Source organism: Botrytis sinoallii (assembly GCF_014898435.1).
Source record: "Botrytis sinoallii strain Bc 23 chromosome Unknown BSIN_007, whole genome shotgun sequence".
In the NCBI taxonomy this organism is placed as follows: Eukaryota; Fungi; Ascomycota; class Leotiomycetes; order Helotiales; family Sclerotiniaceae; genus Botrytis; species Botrytis sinoallii.
Genome location: NW_024066034.1, coordinates 1,105,417 through 1,124,265, shown reverse-complemented (window position 1 = coordinate 1,124,265; position 18,849 = coordinate 1,105,417). Strand labels below are relative to the sequence as shown.

General features: G+C 44.3%; 9 protein-coding genes across 9 annotated transcripts; 4 read left to right on the top strand and 5 right to left on the bottom strand.

Moving 5' to 3' along the window:
• Positions 1-124: 124 nt before the first annotated feature.
• Positions 125-1,741, bottom strand: EAF02_004767 (uncharacterized protein; the record flags this gene model as incomplete). Its single annotated transcript, XM_038900815.1, has 1 exon — positions 125-1,741. One exon carries the CDS (start codon positions 1,739-1,741, stop codon positions 125-127), a length of 1,617 nt encoding a protein of 538 aa, XP_038759327.1.
• A 454-nt stretch (positions 1,742-2,195) lies between these two features.
• On the bottom strand, positions 2,196-3,920 carry EAF02_004766 (uncharacterized protein). Its single transcript, XM_038900814.1, has 4 exons — positions 3,526-3,920; positions 3,304-3,416; positions 2,757-3,250; positions 2,196-2,706 (listed from the first exon to the last, which is right to left on the bottom strand). The coding sequence occupies exons 1-4, from the start codon at positions 3,696-3,698 to the stop codon at positions 2,569-2,571; spliced, it is 918 nt and encodes a 305-aa protein (XP_038759326.1). The 5' UTR covers positions 3,699-3,920; the 3' UTR covers positions 2,196-2,568.
• Positions 3,921-4,144: 224 nt separating this feature from the next.
• Positions 4,145-6,086, bottom strand: EAF02_004765 (uncharacterized protein). Its single transcript, XM_038900813.1, has 3 exons — positions 5,779-6,086; positions 5,392-5,713; positions 4,145-5,340 (listed from the first exon to the last, which is right to left on the bottom strand). Exons 1-3 carry the CDS (start codon positions 5,911-5,913, stop codon positions 4,451-4,453), a joined length of 1,347 nt encoding a protein of 448 aa, XP_038759325.1. The 5' UTR covers positions 5,914-6,086; the 3' UTR covers positions 4,145-4,450.
• Positions 6,087-6,310: 224 nt separating this feature from the next.
• Positions 6,311-7,561, top strand: EAF02_004764 (uncharacterized protein; the record flags this gene model as incomplete). The annotated part of the gene is made up of 1 exon (XM_038900812.1): positions 6,311-7,561. The coding sequence occupies one exon, from the start codon at positions 6,311-6,313 to the stop codon at positions 7,559-7,561; it is 1,251 nt and encodes a 416-aa protein (XP_038759324.1).
• Positions 7,562-8,541: 980 nt separating this feature from the next.
• On the top strand, positions 8,542-9,389 carry EAF02_004763 (uncharacterized protein; the record flags this gene model as incomplete). The annotated part of the gene is made up of 3 exons (XM_038900811.1): positions 8,542-8,659; positions 8,730-8,811; positions 9,104-9,389. The coding sequence occupies 3 exons, from the start codon at positions 8,542-8,544 to the stop codon at positions 9,387-9,389; spliced, it is 486 nt and encodes a 161-aa protein (XP_038759323.1).
• Positions 9,390-10,184: 795 nt separating this feature from the next.
• Positions 10,185-11,523, bottom strand: EAF02_004762 (uncharacterized protein). Its single transcript, XM_038900810.1, has 3 exons — positions 11,317-11,523; positions 10,712-11,240; positions 10,185-10,634 (listed from the first exon to the last, which is right to left on the bottom strand). Exons 1-3 carry the CDS (start codon positions 11,420-11,422, stop codon positions 10,310-10,312), a joined length of 960 nt encoding a protein of 319 aa, XP_038759322.1. The 5' UTR covers positions 11,423-11,523; the 3' UTR covers positions 10,185-10,309.
• Positions 11,524-11,763: 240 nt separating this feature from the next.
• On the top strand, positions 11,764-12,146 carry EAF02_004761 (uncharacterized protein; the record flags this gene model as incomplete). The annotated part of the gene is made up of 2 exons (XM_038900809.1): positions 11,764-11,958; positions 12,012-12,146. The coding sequence occupies 2 exons, from the start codon at positions 11,764-11,766 to the stop codon at positions 12,144-12,146; spliced, it is 330 nt and encodes a 109-aa protein (XP_038759321.1).
• On the bottom strand, positions 12,110-14,426 carry EAF02_004760 (uncharacterized protein). Its single transcript, XM_038900808.1, has 3 exons — positions 13,385-14,426; positions 12,861-12,953; positions 12,110-12,807 (listed from the first exon to the last, which is right to left on the bottom strand). The coding sequence occupies exons 1-3, from the start codon at positions 13,659-13,661 to the stop codon at positions 12,239-12,241; spliced, it is 939 nt and encodes a 312-aa protein (XP_038759320.1). The 5' UTR covers positions 13,662-14,426; the 3' UTR covers positions 12,110-12,238.
• A 1,992-nt stretch (positions 14,427-16,418) lies between these two features.
• On the top strand, positions 16,419-18,367 carry EAF02_004759 (uncharacterized protein). The gene is made up of 3 exons (XM_038900807.1): positions 16,419-16,785; positions 17,070-17,347; positions 17,411-18,367. The coding sequence occupies exons 2-3, from the start codon at positions 17,111-17,113 to the stop codon at positions 17,855-17,857; spliced, it is 684 nt and encodes a 227-aa protein (XP_038759319.1). The 5' UTR covers positions 16,419-16,785; positions 17,070-17,110; the 3' UTR covers positions 17,858-18,367.
• Positions 18,368-18,849: the final 482 nt, after the last annotated feature.

The window sequence follows — 18,849 nt, the reverse complement described above, 5'->3', positions numbered from 1 at the left end:
CCATGTAAATCTCTTATGCTCTGCTTGTCTTGTTCTTTGAGTCTTTCCCCATTAGTAGCTTACACTCTTAAGCTCTCCAACCTCCCCACCACAAATTCCATCAAAGCCCCCGCTTCAACCCCATTCACATCTTCCCTAACCCCCAAACACCTCTCCACCACCTCTCTATACCCCTCCCAACTTTACTCCCCAATCCGGGCACTAAATTCTGCGCCACAATCTTATCCCTAAATTTCTCCGCCGAGTAATGCGGTTTATGATACGTCTGCAATGTTTTCCACAAACCAATCTCTAGCAATATCAATCCTAGAGAGTAAATATCAAAGGATTTACAATACTCTTTGCGCGGACAAGAAGAGGAGTGTAGAGACGAAGGATGACGGTGGAGATCCGCTGCTGTAGGATTGCGAGATGCGATGGACATTTCTCCCATATGATCTGGACGGGAAGCGTCGAATCCGAGGAGATACGGTGTGCTTATATCTGGTACATTTTCTCGTTCTTTTGAGATACGGGGACTTTTCGTGTATGCACTGGGGAAGAAGAGGATATTGGAACTGCAGAGATTTTTATGCAGCCAATCTAAGGAGTGAAGGGACCAGAGGGCAACAGAAAGTGTATGAGCGAGTTTAAAGCGGTCGCCTAGGTCTGGGGTGCGGAAATCGTTGCTGGTGATGAGAGAATTGAGGGTTGAGGAGGAGAAAGATGGGGAACGATAGATAAGTCCGTAGCGGGAAGATGTGCTATCGTCTGTGTAGCCGAGACAATCAACTGTATGGAGATCTGGATGACGATCAGAAGCGCTATGAATCATGCGTGCGAGATCGTCTATTCGACGAAGATGATTTAATCGAGCATCGAGGTCTTCTTTCTCGTACTCTACCCATTCAACTATAATTTCTTGTGGCTCGGCTAATGATGGGTTTCTATATTGCCCATGAGTTCTTCCCATATCTGCATTCTTGACAACCAACGTATGGCGTTGAATCTTCAAGGTATAAGTTGGCTTGAAATTCTTGGTTTCCTTCTCGTCTAGGTTGATTCTCAATTGTTTGAGATTGGCCGAGACATTCAATGCTGGATACACCCCACTACTCGCCGCCTCCAGATCTTTCAGCTTGTCTAAATCTCGATGCGCACCTTGTAATAGTTCATTTGTCCACGTCCTGTGCAGAGTTGCTAGTCTTGATGGTGGAAACAGCTGTTCCAACCCATTATTATAATCTTTCAGATCCTGCAAAAGTACTGTGAACTTCTCCTTATCACTAATAACCCATTTAACTTTCTTCGACAACTCACTCCTCAAACTCAATTTTCCCATTCCAAAGCCTCCTTTCTCTTTCTCCACCTCCCTATTGCAACTTTCTCTCCTCTCAATCTCACCTCTCCCTCTGCTCTCTTCTACAACCCCATACTTCTCTCTCAACCTCTGGAAGTCTGTAATAGTCCTATACAACTCACTCAGAATTTCCATCGCCAAACCTCTCAACCTCGCATTGCCAATCCCCTCTTCTCTTTTCAACTCCTCCTCAAATTTTCCCTCTAAAACCCCCCACTCCCTACCCCAAACCAATAATCTCATCTCCTCAATCTTGATTTTGCAGATAAGTTTTTCCGAGTCTCTTGAGAGATCAGAAGCGGTTGTGAAGAGTGAGTAGGCTGTTATACAGCCGGAGAAGATTTGACCAAGAACTCCAACGGCTCCGACGATCGAGAGAGCTGTACCGAGGACTTCTGCCATGGCGTTGGTTATAAAGTAGGGGATATGAGATGAGAGGTAGTTTTTTGAGAAGAACGCGAAGTGTAGGTGTAATGCGAAGTTATTGCGTAAGTGTATACAAGACAACGCTACCTAATCAATAGACTTGTACATAACTAATAGGCTAATACCCAATCTCGTGGTAAAAATGCACATCAACATGAATAATCAATGGGGATGAAAGATATCTGTTATATCATTGAAGAAATACCTACTAATAATATAAATTTGACAGATCAGCTTGTGGTTAGTGAGGGGAAGAAAAAGTTTGGTTGCAGGTGATGATAGTGGCTTACTAGGATTAGCAATGCAGGTCTGCGGCTGTCTACCACTCGTGATAGGTGGGATGGGCCATCTTGCATTTCTACGAAGGCTGTGAAATTGTGCAAGAAATGACTTAGTTATTTCACTTGCATACGGAGGGATTTATTCTTGCAGCTTCTCTATGATGAAGTGCAATCTCTTCAGGATGTGCTAATAATACTATGTTGTTTCGAGTCATGTTGAGGGCCCGACCTCGAAACAATAGTCTTTTCATTTTATTGAAACATGCAGGAAACATATTTGGCTCATAAGTCATTCATATACTTTGTAGATTGCCAGCTCTGAGATTTACAGTCAGAAGATGTTGACGCTGTACTTAAAGTGAGCCGCCCAATCTGCTGAATCTCCCTTTCAAGGAAGAAATGATAACAATGATAGAAAACTTTCCCTCATCAAATTGAACTCCGCCCTAAATGCACGGCTCGCTGTTTGCTTTTTCCTGAACCTTCACTCCTCTGCTCTCGTTTCAATCTCACCACCGAAGTTTAGTAGACCTTCTTCTTCTCGTCGATGGAGTATTTCCCTGGTCCGCTGTTGACAAGGAGGAGGAGACCTCCTACAATAGATAGAATTTGGAAGAAATCGTACTTTGCGAAGTCCTTGTGGGGGTGGAGTTCGTGAAGCTATGGTAAATTAGTCAAGTGCCCCGCATAAGCAATAGAGCTTTACTTACAGTCCAAAAGTTGTTTACCAATACGTTAAAAACACTCAAGATAAGCACAAGCATGATAGCACTGAACTTTGCCTTGAAGCCCACGACAACCATAACACATGCAACGAGACCGAAAAGTGCCACAATCACTCTCCAAACACTCCAGGTGCCACTGAAAACAAATCCGACGAAGAGGAAGATCAGCAAGACCCGGCCAGCAAGCTGGAAGTACATTTTGCGGTCTTTCTCATCGATCTCCGGGAGACCAGCAAAAGCCTTTGATTTGCGGACCCATGAGTCGGACAGAACCATCAATAGACCACCCATGACCGAAAGGTTTCGGAGGAAAAAGTTGAGATCGAAGATGAGACCGTATCCAAGAGCTTGTACGATTACTACGCCAATCAATCCACCGACAGCGTAATCCGAGTATCTTCGTGTGATAACAAGTGTAGAGCATGAGACCATTGCGAGTACGTTAACGATCAGGAAGAGATGTGTAAGACCGCTTGGGACTAGAAGATTGTTAATTATGCTGTGCCATGTTCTGAACAGATAGGTAGCATACTGTGTCGGTAATCATGCAGATATAATAGTTGATCGCTCCACTGTGTAATTATTCTCAATGCATCTTCCAGGAATGTAACGACAATCAAGAATCGTCCGATGGCTGGCAAGTATCTGCAAAAGAGTAGGAGTTAGTAGATTGAAAAATTGCAAGTAAATTCAAGCACAGAATTGGGCCCCTCAAGCTGTCCTCTGCGGGGTCCTCTGAGGGACATGAACATACGGCTTAACCGGATCACTTAATGTATCCAAGAAATCCTCAATCTTGCTTGTTTGTTCTCTGATCGCATCGAGAGTGCCAGATTCGTTCTGTTTATCCATACCACCCATACTTGTTCCTCCTCCGAATGAGTTCTGCCCACCTAAACCATACCCTGCATTACCGCGTATCGACATTGTCGCAATTTTGCTGAACTTGCACCAAATCAAAAAGAGTAAAAGAAGTCGAACCGAGTTGTAGTCAATTAACACCAAATAGTGTCTTGTACCTGCGAAGGGTGGACTGGTATTATTTCAAAGGGGTGGAGGTATGAAGAAGAGGAATGAATGAACCTTTTGAGGTTCAAGGTCTTTCTAATAAGATTCTCGGTAGAACAACCTAAAGGACAGATTGAATAATGATCCGAGGAACCTAACGAACCTAACGAGTTACCCCATTTGGTCCTGCTGCTATTTGCGGAATGGAATACAATCAATCTATCAATTATTTGTTAGGTGAATGATGAAATTAACAAAGCTCTTTGTACTCGTATTCATATTGAAAATCAATTATCATATTCACAATAGAAGAAGTATTTATAACATCATCACATCATCATCATTTATGGTTAAAATCAAAGTCAGAGAAAGATAAATCTCAAAAGCTTAATATTCTCCGTACTCATTCTTAAGGTTCCACTGTAGGATTTACCCATCACACATGATATTTATAGCTGTGCTAGTGAGCTGATGTCTCTCGTCAATCTCCATCTCGCGATTCAGGGGGAATTTTTGGACGATCTTCAGTGTCCTGATGTGTAACTCCCAATTCAGATAGCTTGATGCCGCCTTACCGGATTCTAAACGATATCCCGCTATAACGCCTTAAATCATAATGGTAACACATAAATACGATCCGAAGAGTTATTGTTTTTTAATAAGCGAAATCCTTAATGGAAAGCACTCAGATCCAACGGAACACTACTTCCACGACCAGCCCGGTATTTTTTGGGCCCACCAATAAAATCTCGAGGTTTTGGAAATACCGATTCATCTGTGAATTTCCATCGTGGATCATTGATTATGATTCTTCTGCTAGAACTAGAGGCTTGCGGTAAACTGCCATTTGATGAGAGGGTGTAAGAACTAGAATCCATTGTGTGAGTTCTTCCTTGTTGTTGACTTTGACTTCTTGATATTGGTGCCGCTGGGGGTGGAGCGGGCGGAGATGGTGTTCTGTGTGACGATATAGAGGGAGGCCCATTAGATGGAGGAGGCGGCGGTGGTGGGGGAGGTGCACTCATTGGTGATGCTTGGCCAGCTGCACGAATTGCTGCTTGCGCAGCAAGACTGTGGTTACCTCCGTTAGTCGAAGGTGGAGATGTTGGTGGTGGTGGAGGAGGTGGAGGAGGTGCATGTGATCGAGGTGGGTTACTGGGAGGACGTGGAGCTGGGGAAGGTGGTGGCGGAGGTGCAACAGGTGGCGGCGGTGCTGAAGAAGGAGGTGGAGGAGCGAATGCTGGAGGCGGTGGCGGCGGGCCTGATAGCGCTGATGATGGCTTTCGAGTCCCAGGGGGTGGAGGAGGTTTTTTGCCAATAGGGGGTGGTGGCCCTTTGAGAGAGGCTGAGGATGCAGGACGAGAAATAGATGGCCCGCCGGTCTTTCTCAGATTCGCAACTGAGGGCGCAAATGCAGGAGTACTAGCGCTGGGCTGAGGAGGAGGAGGCCTGATTGATGGTAAAGGCGGAGCTGCGTTTGTTGGAGGTCTGGGAGCAGCCATACCTGGCGGTCTGGGAGCAGAGAATTCTGGTTCTGATGCAGTCGATGAGTCGCGGTTTGCTGTAAAAAAAAATTAGATACATCTCAATTATATGGAACGTAAAACCTTACCGCCAGTATCCACTCCTCCACCTCGTTTCTTCAACTTGGGCATGCCACCTGCGAATATTCCTCCAAGCTGTGGAGCTTGTTCCATCCCCGAGACCGCATTATTGCTCCCTTGGTTACTATCACTTCGAGCTCTATTTCCTCCCGGTACTGGCGGTGCGCCAAATCCACTGGGAGGTTTTGCCATTCCCGGTACTGGTGGAGCACCTCCTATTGGCGCCGGTCCAGAACCATTGGATACTTTGCCTACTATCGGTGCCGATCGATCGTTAGTGACAGCTTTCTTAAGTGCTCTTCCCTTCGTGATATCCGACAAGAGTGCGCCCTGTGTTCTGATTAGCAACGCCAACTTGACAAGCTCAAAGTAAATGTACAGCTGGGAATTTTTACTCTATTGGCAGCAACTTTCGCAGGTGGTCTGGACGGCATAGCTCCTGGGGCTCCTCCCGGCGGCGGCGGTGGAGGGGGACCCCCAAATCCTCCAGGAGGAGGAGGAGGAGGAGGTGGTGGTGGTGGTGGAGGCATGATTTCGTGAATAACAGTTGTTTAATCTTGAGATTGAACAACGTTTAATGCAATCTCAAAGGGTTCCTTTGGCCGAAAGACTTGGTGTTGTGTTTCATTCAAGCTTGTATTTCAAGAATATGTGCTCAAAAGGAATGAAATAATTGTACGTTTCAATGCTTCAAAGAAGATGCCTAAATAGACTAGGAAAGTTATGTCGGATTCATACATTGTGTTCGTCGTCACGATTGTGGCTCATGCATCGAGTTCAGCCTTCTTTATTAGTCAGCCATGTCATGTACAGGGGTGTCGAGCAGGGATGTGACATTTTGATAGGATGCGGGCTTAACGGTCTTGACTACAACTTATCGAAAAACCTCAAATTAAAGATACCGGAAACTTGATATCACCCTACGCAATGTCAAAACGCCTTTTCAAGCCTCGTTCGGACGTATGTCGTATATGCGACTTCATCACTTCCCAGCAATCATCTCTAAGACCACAGCGTCAATTTTCGCAAGCAATAAGCACTACTCCTCGCACATTTACCACCACTACCAGGAAGCGATCAAGCAAGCCTCCAAAGTCGACCCCTTTCAATACTTTGCGTCAATATTCAAGTCCAGCTCATGTAAGACCATCCCGGCATATCACGGAAGCAGAACTCGAGCAAGGATTAAGGCGTGGAATCGATGCATGTAATAAATTGTTTTCGGAAACTGTAGCTTCGGAAAAGGCCATTCTGGACGTTTTACATACATGCCGATTGATCGCTGCGGACGTTGCTGGAGAGCCTGCTAAATCATCAGACACAAAGAAGGATGTGACTGCTGCCGCGTCTTTACTTTCCTTGGCTGATCGAGGATCGAAGAAGCTGCGAGTCCAAAAGCTATCCCGCGAGAATCAACTTCTAGTGGATGAGCTCTCGCGAGCCCTATTTTCGATTGTTTCCCATGAGTCTGTCTTCATATCACCAGAAATTTTAGAAGTATATATCAGCGCACAATCATGTCTAGGAAAACCCGAGACTTTTCCAGAAGCATTTTACATGTATGCGAACAAGCCGATACCAATCGAGGGCTCTAAAGGAAAAAAGTTCAAAAAACAGAATCCAAATAAGGTCAACAATGCCATACCAGTTTCTGTGGCAGATCAAGCTTTACAAACCGCAATAGATGCCAGGGAATTAGATGTAGCTATGGATATCGTTGATACAGCATATGCGCAAAAATCATTTCGTCGTGCTAAATTTATCCGGAAAGGATTGTTACCCACAACCGGGCTTGCTGTGGCACCTTTTGGAGCGTATATTGTTGCATCACAACTTGCTATGTTCCAGGACTCCATGGAACCCGGCTTGGCCACAAACATCGCATTTGCTGGAATATTAGCATATATGGGGTTTACCACCACTATCGGTATTGTAGCTGTGACAACCGCCAATGATCAAATGGATCGCGTGACTTGGGCCCCAGGTATGCCACTGAGAGAGCGCTGGATCCGTGAAGAAGAACGGGCAGCGATAGATAAAGTCGCGGGATCATGGGGTTTTCATGAAGAATGGCGGCGTGGCGAAGAAGAGGGCAAAGATTGGGATCGATTGAGATTGTGGATCGGCAATAAGGGAATGCTGCTAGATGCAGTAGAACTTATGGAAGGTATGGAGTAGTTGAGCTTTAGGGAGGTATGAATAAATAGCCTTTTAGCTTGAAGTCTGTTGCTTTGATTTCGCTAGCGCGGATATCGCTTTTGATCATGATTTTGTAAGTTATCAAACTTTATGGCTTCCATTCGGTAAAGGTTTCATACACGTTATTCTTTTCGGAATTCTCACTTCGATTCAAATGATTTTGCGAGCGCACAACTCAAGCCAAAGCGGTACATGAGTACGACAAATTCAAGATGTACTCAATTAGATCCCTTACTCGCTACTTGTTCTCGAGCAAAAAGGTATAGACTATTTCCACTAGTCTCACTAGTTTCACAAGCGCAGAGACGGCTTCATTGATAGTGAAATCTGGGGTAGTCTAAAAGCTCCGAAGTTCCCCCACTACAAAATATGACGTTTACTGGATGAGATGTAAAATTGTTCAATCCGTGTCATTTTCGAATGGAGTTTTGGAAAAAATTACTTTTATTACGAACGACACATCAAATTTGATTTCTTCATTGCCAAACTTATTCTCAATAATCAACATGCCATCTGACATGACATATCCAATGCAATCAGAGATATGTCTTAAGCATGGCCATTTCATGCACAACCTAAATACGAGCGCAGTAAAGAGTATCTTCTGGTTCTCTTCCTAATTGTTCTCATCATTTTAACCATTGCAACGAGTGCCTTTACTAAAAGTGCCCATGTAGCCACGTGTGTTTGTCGCCTTGACACCCCCCCCCCCCTTCATCTGCTATAAGTCCACACTGCCGGACAATTAACACGGGTACCCAGACACATCTAAAACGCAGAATTGCATCCGACAATTTCTAGAGATCTCTGCCCAAGACTGCTCTCCATCAGTAAAGAGAAGCATCGTCGCACTCAAATTCGATGCATCTGTGTCTCTTCTCTGTCTCGCTGTCGCAATCACCTGCACAGTCTTCGAAGCTTTCGCCGCATCCACTCTTATTTTCTGCCATCAATTAGATATGGTCTTCCTATATTGGTCATTCTGGACTTTGCTTCAAGTTGGTAGTACTATTGCAATTTTCGGTATTGGATTGGCAAAGTTGTGGTTGTATATGGGGAGGGAGTCGCTTCCAGTCAGTATGTAATACAAGCTGCCCCTCGACTATTTTCAATATCTCATCTTGTTCAAATGTCTCATCTGGTTTAGAAAACCAAGCTACTTCGAACCCTGACTACTGGTATCTACGCAATAGTGTGGCAATTGGAACACCGGTTTTGATCATAGCCTGGTTAGGTGTGGCACTTGAATATCTATGTAAGGGATGGTTAAGCGAGGAGGCATTGAAGAGCTTTGAAACTTTTGTCGATGTTTTATTAATGGATTCGCCTCGGTAATTTCTTTTCAACCTGTCAAACTTTCAATGTACCCAACAGTTTGCACTATAGCCCGACAATCAGGGGCGTTAATTTTTCAACAAATTTGAAACGTTTAAATGGTTTGAAAGGGTGTATTTCAAGACTATTTTATACTCTATTTCAAAATACCTAAGGATTTACAAACCAAAAGCTAACACCCACCAGCCAAAGTGAACCCAACGCTGAAGCCGAAAACCAAGCCAGCACGTCTTCCGTCCCAACTGCCGAACTCTTAGGGTTTACGCTCGATAATCGTTCCATCATCGCGTTCCACAGATTATCTGGCGCACCTCATCCCATGGCTCGTCACTTGAGTACTACTGATGACGGTCGTTCAATGTACGTATACGGGGCCATACCGACTGATCCCACTGATGCCGATATCAACAACAACTCTGTGAGACGCAGTTTGCCTATGGCTACTGGGAAGATGGAACATCTCGTTCCATAACTTTTGACTAAGTCCACGTCGAGAAGCTCCATCAACGTTGGTGGAAGTAGATAGGGGTCCGACAAACGTGTTTGAAGATGATGTGCAGGAAGAACAAGATGCAAATAGGGCTCTCAATAGTCGCGATTGCAGTCCGATAGTAAATGGCCGATAATCTCCTTCGAAACCAGCCAACCAATCCAGATGACACCTCTTCTACCCCATATCCGATGTACAAATCATAGTTCACTCTCACCATGTCACTCTCACCATATCCCACCATTACCATCCACCTCTAGAACACAGCATAGCATACCTAGGCACCTAGGTATAAACTAACATCCTTCCAAAAATCGACTTATCAGCCATTTCAACATCAACACCAATATCAACACCAACATCACCCACATTCCCCTTCCCCTCCCATACTTTCCCCATCCATTATTCAAATTAAAATCAAAAGTTAAAAATACACTCCCGGTGAGCTCAGGTATCATCACATCAGTATATATGCAAAATCCCAGCAAGCTTTCTGTACACAGAAATATCACCTGAAACATAGTGTACCTAGGCAGGCTTTTACTATGGTCTTCCCTCTCAACGGAAAGTATTCATTAACTTCTGTGATACCAGCATTCACTTCCTTAATTTATGCACTCTCATTCACTCTTGTCTTCGGCAAACCCTTTCTTCCCCCTATCTATGCCTGCTCGTTTCTTTGTATCCTAGGGTAGCGTTTCACATATTAAGCGTATAAATTAAAACCAAGCCTTCGACGGCCACTAGTCTCAAAGTACAAATATAAAGCAACGCAAATTCTGAGAGATAATTAAGCTTTTGCTCTTTTTATAAAATCTTACGCTATGCATAATAGGACGATCTATCTGATAAGGATATGCTCAACGCCATCGCATCCTCATCTCATTTCATCACACCCCATACTAAACCGCTCTACCCGCCTTCCCAACCTGTATAATTTCGCCCGTCCTCTGCTCATCACTTCTCAACACTGGCCAACTAGCACCATCAGCCTTCACCAATGTAACTTCCAACTTTGTGCCCATAATTTTGAATGATGATGCTTCTGTATCGATTGCGCCAAAGAGTGGAACCACAGTCTTATAGCGTTTGGGAACCGCGTCTGTGGTAGGAAGATCAAGAGTAAGTTCTTGAGGGGCGGAGAAGGATACGACTGCATCCTCCTTCTTAATCTTTTTGAGGAAAAATGAGGCGATGACTGAGGTTGCTGTTTGGTAAAAATCGTGTCTGTATTTTATCATCATTAATATTGTACTCACAACTTCTTCGAGAACGCCGTCTCATAACAAACAAAACTAACTCACCTAACCGTGTCCAAAATCTCCTCACCCCCCTCCTTCGCCTTCCCCTTCCCTCCACTGCCAATGAACAAATGTGAACCCTTGGTCTTACATCCTTCGATTTTCATAAACTCGTCAAACTCCAACACTCTCCTCTTACAGCAAGTATAGCCCTTGCTACCCTCGTGGAAAATAGGCACACCGGGGTGGAACACACATTTCTCCCCCTCTCTACTCTTTCCCTCATATTGCTGACCACAAGCTTTCCTCCTGCAAGTTTTACCCACTGGAATTTCTAGCGACGCATCATCATCTTCAGATTCTGGTGCTGGGGGAGGAGGGGTAGCTGTAGCTTGAGGAGCTGGAGCAATTGGAGCTCTAGCAGGTTCGGGGGGAGGAGAGGGCACTGAAGAAGCTTGTTCAGATACATCTGGAGCTGGTTTCTTCTCTACCTGAGGTGGATGATCTGTGGTGCTGTGTTTGCCGGTTGTGCAGGGTGGAATGGCGAGGAATTCGTCGAAAGTCAGGACGCGGGGTTTGCAGCATTTCCAACCTGTTTTTTGGGCACATTTTAGTTTCATATACAAGAATTTAGAGCTACATAAAGTGAATGGCATGAATCAGCATACCTTTTTGACCCTCATGGAAAACCGGTGGTCCAGGATGGTACAGACAGTCTTCCTCAGGATCAGTATAAACCTTAGTACAAGATTGATGTACACATTTTTGCGCCATCTTGTCTAACTAGCTCTTCAATAGAAATTCGGAGATAATGATGAAACCTTGAGAGAAGACTGCTGGTTCGAATATAAAACTTTGTGTATCGTGTAGAATGAAAAGTCGACATCAGATCTTCCTCCCCAACTTCTAGAATGCTCTAAGGTATTCTGCCGTAAAGTGAGTCTCACCGCCTTTCGACATCCCGGTCCGTTGGAAGTTAATCTGAACGGGGGGAGGGGAGAGCAAATCAACCCTTGCCCCGGAGCGAATCATCCTGCTTGAGCTATTATCAAACCGACTTTGAGGCTCATACTGAAAGATCTTTGAAATATAAAAAATTGGCATCCTAGATCAATATGTTTCCAACAACACGATTACTCCAAGCATGTCGAATCACGCTTTTCACAAGAGCTAATTGTTCACTCTGTACCAACGCCAAAGATACATTATTTAAAGTCCGAGATACAAGACCATTTGTGTATAGAGAGATTGCTGTTATGGAAGATGGACAAAAGCACTGGAAGGATTTATACGAATTTGATACACCTGTGGTTGGTTTACCTTGACCCAAATAAAGACAAAGTTTGCTAATATTCTGTGTTAGATTCACGTTAGTAGGGAGGATGCTGGGGAGGAACAGTCTGAATTGGCATCCAAAGCAAGAAAGCTGATGCATAGATTTACTGAGGAGGAAGTCAAAGCGAAGATGGATGAAGTGGAAGGGGAAAATTCTGTCTGATTTATGCCGAAACTGTACCTCTACAGTCTATTCTAACATCCGAAGGCGTTTTCGTACGGTCCCGAATAAGTATATGTACACCGATCATTGATCTATCTGCCGTAGGGACCAGTCAATTTGGGGCCATCTTCTTGGCCCTTTGCCTTGTTCACGGCAGCGATTACACCCTGTGGTAAAATATGCATATCTGTTGCAACACTCATCATATGGAACCCCTGATCTGCGTACCCTTTCGCTTGTTCTCCACTCGTACAAAAGATACCGGCCTTTTTTCCAGCTGTATTTGCCGCCTTCAAGATCTTTGCAATTGCAGCATGAAGATTCTCGTGCATTTGTCCTGCAATAATGGGATGGCCAATGTTGTTGCCAAGATCGAAAGGACCAATAAAAAGAACATCAATACCAGGGACAGCAGCAATGGCGTCGACATTCTCCAACGCTTCCTTGGTTTCGATTTGTACCATGGTCAGAATGCTGTCATTGGCTTGCTTCAGATATGCATCAGAGTTCAATTCGGGGTTGAAGCGCTCATGAGGAAACGGTGATCCAAAGCCTCTTTGACCTTGAGGCGGAAACTTAGCACTTTTCACGAGCTGTTCAGCTCCCTCTACTGTGTACAGGAGAGGTACAAGTACACCATGCGCACCACAGTCCAAAGCCCCTGTTGAGCTATTAATATCTACATACATGTTGCAATGAATCTTGGTGACTTACGCTTAACCATCCATCCTTGGTTATCTGGAATTCTAACTATCGGACTCACCCCGCACGCAGCAATTGCTGGAACTGCATCATGCATTGCGGCATCTGTTGGGGCGTTAGATAAGTGGCGATGAATTGTCAAATGTATAATTTGTCATCGTCTATTGATTAATTCCTGATTTCAAAAGATTGCGGTAGAAGTGCTTAGTGTATGAATGAAAGGGCCTCAACAGAAAATAGAATAGGCATTGGATAATGAATGGACATCCCAACAATCCAGACTGCAGGCCAAACCCTGGAAATTCGAACGCTTGAGATTATTTGAACGCCGGAATGTAGTTTAGTTTCCCAAATGTAACTACTGCTTCATAGAATTCCAGTGCATGCCAGACCACCAGCGAATTACCGTGGCTGTGATTGATACCACTAGGTATAGTAGAGTCATTTAAGCTCAGTGACTACGTTTATCTAATAGCTCATGAATGTCAAGAACACCAACAAGTGGCTTAACACGACACCAAAATGAAGTGACTCACCGTCTATATTCCCATGCTCGCAATCCACCAAGACCCAATCAACACCTGTCCTCGCCAAAGTTCTCGAAACGTTGGCTCCTGGAATCATCTGCCAGCAGCCCGTCGCCGGCCCCTTGCCCTCCCCCATCACCCTCCTCAAACGATTTGCTTCTTGCATGATTGTCGCCATTTTATGGTAACTGTGTCCGTTTTTGACTAGAAGGTTCTTCGTTAAGAACTTTGAAGAAGAACGAAAAGTCGAATTAGATCTCCAAACAAGGTTGTAACGAGATAGCATGAGGTATGAAGAAGTTGAGAAGTAACTTTATCTTTGTGTATGTCACTGATGTAGAATTGCGTTATCGGACATACTGACGGGATATGACTGTTGTCTACCCCACATTTTGCTGTCCTGCATAATGATCGTTCCTGCTTGAAGGATATGGGATGGAGGGGCTGATCATTTTGTAATTGATTGGACACTCATTGTCTCCTGCCTAGAAGTTACTACTATCGTAGAGCTTTCTGTGAGTTTTAGATGTTGAGAGATGATCAATTGGTACTCTGTTGGCTGTTGCATGTTGAGGAAACGACTCCCAAAGATTAGATTCGTCTCGAACATTGAGCCAACATGAAGATTAAAAAGACTCATGCAATTTGTCTACATTGCCAATGCGGTAAAACATTGGTTTTCCCCAAAATGGGAATTTGATATCCCATCTCGAGAGAGCTAAAAAACAATTACCCAAATAGAAGCTCGTGGGGAAACAAGTACCTCGGAAGGAAGGTGGGGGATTGTGGTTTAACGTAAATCATGTGAGATTACCCCCCCATGAGCTTTATTCCTTGTTTGCCGTCCCTTGAGCCGAGATGTGTCCCAAAAGATGAAAAATGAAGGTATTCTCATGGTCGTTGGCATCCTTGTGTACTAGCTCAATGCTGATCATGGCCATATATACACTAGAATATTATTAGAACGCAAGCACAGATTGTAGAACTCGGCCAAGTGTAAATGTTGCAGATGTGTTGACATCTACTCCGTACTTGTTTATGAAGCCTGCTGCCTTTACCCCTCATTATATACTTTGTAATATGGGTTCCCCCATACTTGAAACATGCATGATGATTGCCTTGAGCGTTTGTCATAGAATCATCAAAAGTCCTCGAGTGGAACATCCAAAGGAATTTCATCCTTGAGCCCGGTAGGAACACGGCTTCGACCGGATAACCGATTGCATCTTCCGGTTTCCAAGTTACAACATAATTGCTTGGATTTTAGAGAAGGTCAGCTGCTGTGATCAAAAAATGCATATAAGCAGCGGTGTGACCTTGAGAGATTAAACTCTTTCAGAATTCTCGACTCGGACTCAGCGAATCGAGGTACAAAGAGCTTATTGCTTAAAGGTCTTGATCGATTGGGGCTCCACGCTCCTTCCCACTACGATGAGCCGCTCGTAAATGCTCAGATGCCGCATTTCCATAGCGATGCTGCATTGTGACCCCCACGGGCTTTGAAGTGGACCCCCCGTGAAAAACTAATGTACGCCACAGCATGGGATTCAATACATGATGCGAGAGTCCCGATCGAAGACCCGCTACCCAGACAAGGACTAGGGATCATCAGCGTGACTTCTCAACCACAGTTTTGGGAAGAGGGTGAAATTATGGAGTTGAGTGAAAAGGAGAAAGGAATGGAATGCACAGAGTACGATCCTCCCTCCCTCCTTCTCCACAACCTTCCTGTAATAAGATATATGAGCCATTATTTATCCATGTAAAGAGTCAAGACCTGAATGGGCAGTGGGCACGAAGTTGGGCAATCATCTATTCATAGTTTGAAAAGTGTATTGTATTAGTGAGACAGACGATGGTGCAGATTGTATGCAGTAAGAAGAAATGATGTTGACGTTGGGCAAGGCCAAATCAAATTAACCTTGCAAGCAAGACAGACGAATGAAATGGCAGGAAAAAGAAAAAAAAAATCGTACCAACCTTGCTCTCGCCCTTCTCACCAACCTGATTCTACAACAAGCTCCAGGAGTTATTAGACCTTTCGACCACAGAAATGATGAAATCCTTGTGTGTTATATTAAATGTCCGAAATTGGATTGCAACGATTGAAATCAATGGATACCTAACATCATACCCCTACATCATAATTTATCCGTTCCCACCCAAAATCCAAGAGACGTCAAACACAAACGGGATCAAACGTTTGAGAAGTTGCCTTCACTTCGTAGGTACATATGTACTAGGTAGGAGGGAGGTAGGTAGTATCTGCGACGTCTAGACGGCTCGCGTGAATCTTTTCCCTTCCCCTAGACGTGCTGAGCTACGTGTTGCATCGCTGTGCTACGTATTAGACTTACAGGTCACAACTTATACTTCGTATATATCGCTATGACTATCATCTAGCATCGTCACCTGCAGTATCACTCTTAACACCTAATCGAGGATCGGAATTGAAACAATGCAATTTGACGGTACATACAGCCAGTACCTAGGCACGTACCGGTGCAGAACTTCCATTTTCGTCACCGTGCGACTTAGAAGTTAGAACATCGATCCGAATGGGTTCCACGTTTTTCTTTGAGAATTGAGATGGACACATTCTCCGCTTTTCCCTTATTTTTCCGTGTTTAAGGAGAAATTGTCAACTAATCACAGTCAGTTCAATCGAATCCATGAACTTGGATCGAATTCTTACGTCGTAAAACTCTTTTCCTTTGCCAGATACCTTTGCATGTATGTAGTATGTAGGATGTAGGATGTAGGATGTAGTGCAAGGAGGGGGGATACTACAACTACCTACGTACAGGTCAACATTCAAACGTCTACTCCCTCCGTGATCACTGATCACAGCAAGAGTGGCTGATTTTTTTTTTCTTTTTCTTTTTCTTCTTCTGCTTCTGTTTCTGCTTCTAGAATTCCAGGTACCATAACCCTGCTTGCAAGGAGATCTCGTTCAACAGGGATGGTGCAAAATCGTTTTCCCCTTCCTCTTCTTCTTCTTCTTCTTCTTACTTTAATAGCGGAGAGGGGGGGGGGAGGGGGGAGCGGTGATGAAAAGAGACTCGACTAGATCTTTAAATGGGTCACCAACCACCAGGGTCTTTCGAGGCTTGAATCGTTCTCTTTCCGTAAACCTTCCATACTTCCTTTCTGTGGGTCACATCACCGTGCCAAGGTCAAACTCCCTTGGTTAGATGTACCATTTTCTGCCGTCACCCATACAATCAATTATTACTTTTCCAGTCGACCTCGTACTCCATATTCTGTACATGTCGGTGTTTATTTCATCTTTCTTTCTCCTTACTAGGTCGACATGGCACACGACCCACCGCCACTTGCCGTCATTTGCCTAGGTCCTTCTTACTCCGGGACCTAACCATTTGCTATATACCTCACTTCCTTCCCACATCGTGAGTCTTTTGATTGATTGTCTGAAATTAACTACGTTTACTTTGTTATTCGTCATATACTGTCATCTTTCCTCACTCACGTCAAACAACTTCAAGAGCTCATCAACAAACAAAACCTTCGAGAGAGAAAAAAAGTATATTTACTCTCCGTGCATTTCATTTTATTGTTGCTATACTTCTATCAATACATGACATCACTTTTCACTTTGACATTGACTTCCTCCCATTTCATTCGGCAATTAAATTGACTTTGACTCTACCGGCCTTTCTTATATCATCTACAGAGAATACCCCGCCACGCTTGAACAAAGAACCTCCATTCACCATGTTGTCTTATGAGAATCGTTCCTCAAATATGGCTCAACCAACGCCAGCCATGCCGGATCATTTGCCCATATCAACTTCGTCGTCTGCAAATTCATTGACAAATGGCTCATCAAGACAGCCCAAGACAGGCCATTCTCACATCTGGTTGATTACCGGTCCTGCTGGATGTGGAAAAAGCACAGTGGCTCAATATGTCGCCAAAGCTATGAACTTGCCATATATTGAAGGAGATGAGGTATATACATCAATTCCATTATTTACCAAATTAAGAATGCCATTCTGACGAAAATAAAAACAGTACCACCCGCAATCAAATATTGATAAAATGGCCCAAGGCATACCCCTCAATGATGCCGACCGTTGGGACTGGCTCACCAAACTCCGCGACGAATCTGTTAAAAGTCTCAACTCCGGCTCCCAAGGCGTTGTACTCACCTGCTCTGCCCTGAAGCGCAAATATCGCGACGTCATCCGTGTAGCTTCCTACTACGATCACAATGTCCTCGTTCACTTTGTATACCTGCATGCTAGTGAGGAAACATTGCTCGCGAGAGTCGGCGCCCGAAAGGGCCATTTTATGGGCGCGAATATGGTTCATAGTCAATTTGGCATTCTCGAACCACCTACAAAAGACGAGACAGATGTGATCCAGGTAGATGTTAGTGGATCGTTAGAAGAAGTCGAGCGAGATGCGTTGGCGAAGATAAACACGGCAATAAAGAAAGAATTGGCTAGAGACTCATGATCTTCATACTTTTACACCATTGCACTGTAGAAGATACTCGCAGTGGAGAGATAGAGAGCTCATTTTCTTTTCAAATTACAACACGGCGCTCGGTGACCAATTGGCGGACTAGATATCCTTCATCATTCATCTACGGTTTGAGCAATCACGGATATTTTCTCGGCTACACGATTCGGAGTTGCTTATGGTATTTGTTTCTTATTTCATGTGTCTACATTTACATTTCGCATACGGATCTCGGTGGGGCTAGCAAAAAAGGGTTTGGCGTATTTTCTTCTAGCTGTAGCTAGATATGGGTTCTATTATGTTCAAACGCATGAGTTTCTTTAATGGGTGGGGTTTCGTGTCATGACCAGTCGCAAGATGAGAAGACGAGAGAGAACAGTCCGTAAACAAACGAAGCGAAATTGGAAGGAGGTGAAGGAACTAGATGGTTGGACAAGTACGCAATTAGATTAATTAAGAGTATCACGCATCAAAATTCCTCATGCAGCCATCTATAAATGGTTGGGTTCGTTCCTCTTTTTTCTGTTGATGCACACCGTCGGGAGAATCTTCACACACCACCCCCCTGATCTGCCAATTATCCTCATGCGAATGCGGGGTAGCGACCAACCCCGGAAAATCAGTCTTTATGTACCCCAGTCGGACAACGCACTGTGTCGCACGACAAGGCTGAATGAATCGTGCATGCATGATGGTATTGTAAGGGGTTTTAGGAGATACATGATACTACTTGTTGTATATCTTGCCAATAAATGACAATCTCTCATTTTATGTATGTATGTATGCAGGCAGGCATGTTTGCTTGTATTGTTTCTGTATGCTACGCTAATGCTTCGCAATCTTCGCAAGCTTCGCAAGTGCAAAACTTATCACCTATTCCAAAGAAAACCGAAAGCTGAGCCCGAACCCCCTCTTTAAACACCGAATGCAACGCAGTCATTTGTAACAAGTTAGTTACTTTTCGAGGCGGTTGCCTAATTCATCAA

Bases quoted from the DNA above. Each gene is read 5' to 3' on its own strand.
- EAF02_004762 (XM_038900810.1), bottom strand. From the start codon at position 11,422: ATGGCGCAAAAATGTGTACATCAATCTTGTACTAAGGTTTATACTGAT. The intron at 11,241-11,316 runs GTATGCTGATTC...CCCAAAAAACAG, and splicing joins TTTCCATGAGGGTCAAAAAG to GTTGGAAATGCTGCAAACCC. The intron at 10,635-10,711 runs GTGAGTTAGTTT...GATAAAATACAG, and splicing joins GAGATTTTGGACACGGTTAG to ACACGATTTTTACCAAACAG.
- EAF02_004765 (XM_038900813.1), bottom strand. From the start codon at position 5,913: ATGCCTCCACCACCACCACCACCTCCTCCTCCTCCTCCTCCTGGAGGA. The intron at 5,714-5,778 runs GTAAAAATTCCC...ATCAGAACACAG, and splicing joins CGAAAGTTGCTGCCAATAGA to GGCGCACTCTTGTCGGATAT. The intron at 5,341-5,391 runs GTAAGGTTTTAC...TTTTTTTTACAG, and splicing joins TGGAGGAGTGGATACTGGCG to CAAACCGCGACTCATCGACT.
- EAF02_004760 (XM_038900808.1), bottom strand. From the start codon at position 13,661: ATGCTATCTCGTTACAACCTTGTTTGGAGATCTAATTCGACTTTTCGT. The intron at 12,954-13,384 runs GTGAGTCACTTC...ACGCCCCAACAG, and splicing joins CGAGCATGGGAATATAGACG to ATGCCGCAATGCATGATGCA. The intron at 12,808-12,860 runs GTAAGTCACCAA...ATAGCTCAACAG, and splicing joins CCAAGGATGGATGGTTAAGC to GGGCTTTGGACTGTGGTGCG.
- EAF02_004766 (XM_038900814.1), bottom strand. From the start codon at position 3,698: ATGTCGATACGCGGTAATGCAGGGTATGGTTTAGGTGGGCAGAACTCA. The intron at 3,417-3,525 runs GTATGTTCATGT...ACTCTTTTGCAG, and splicing joins TTAAGTGATCCGGTTAAGCC to ATACTTGCCAGCCATCGGAC. The intron at 3,251-3,303 runs GTATGCTACCTA...ACAATCTTCTAG, and splicing joins TCTGCATGATTACCGACACA to TCCCAAGCGGTCTTACACAT.
- EAF02_004759 (XM_038900807.1), top strand. From the start codon at position 17,111: ATGTTGTCTTATGAGAATCGTTCCTCAAATATGGCTCAACCAACGCCA. The intron at 17,348-17,410 runs GTATATACATCA...AAATAAAAACAG, and splicing joins CATATATTGAAGGAGATGAG to TACCACCCGCAATCAAATAT.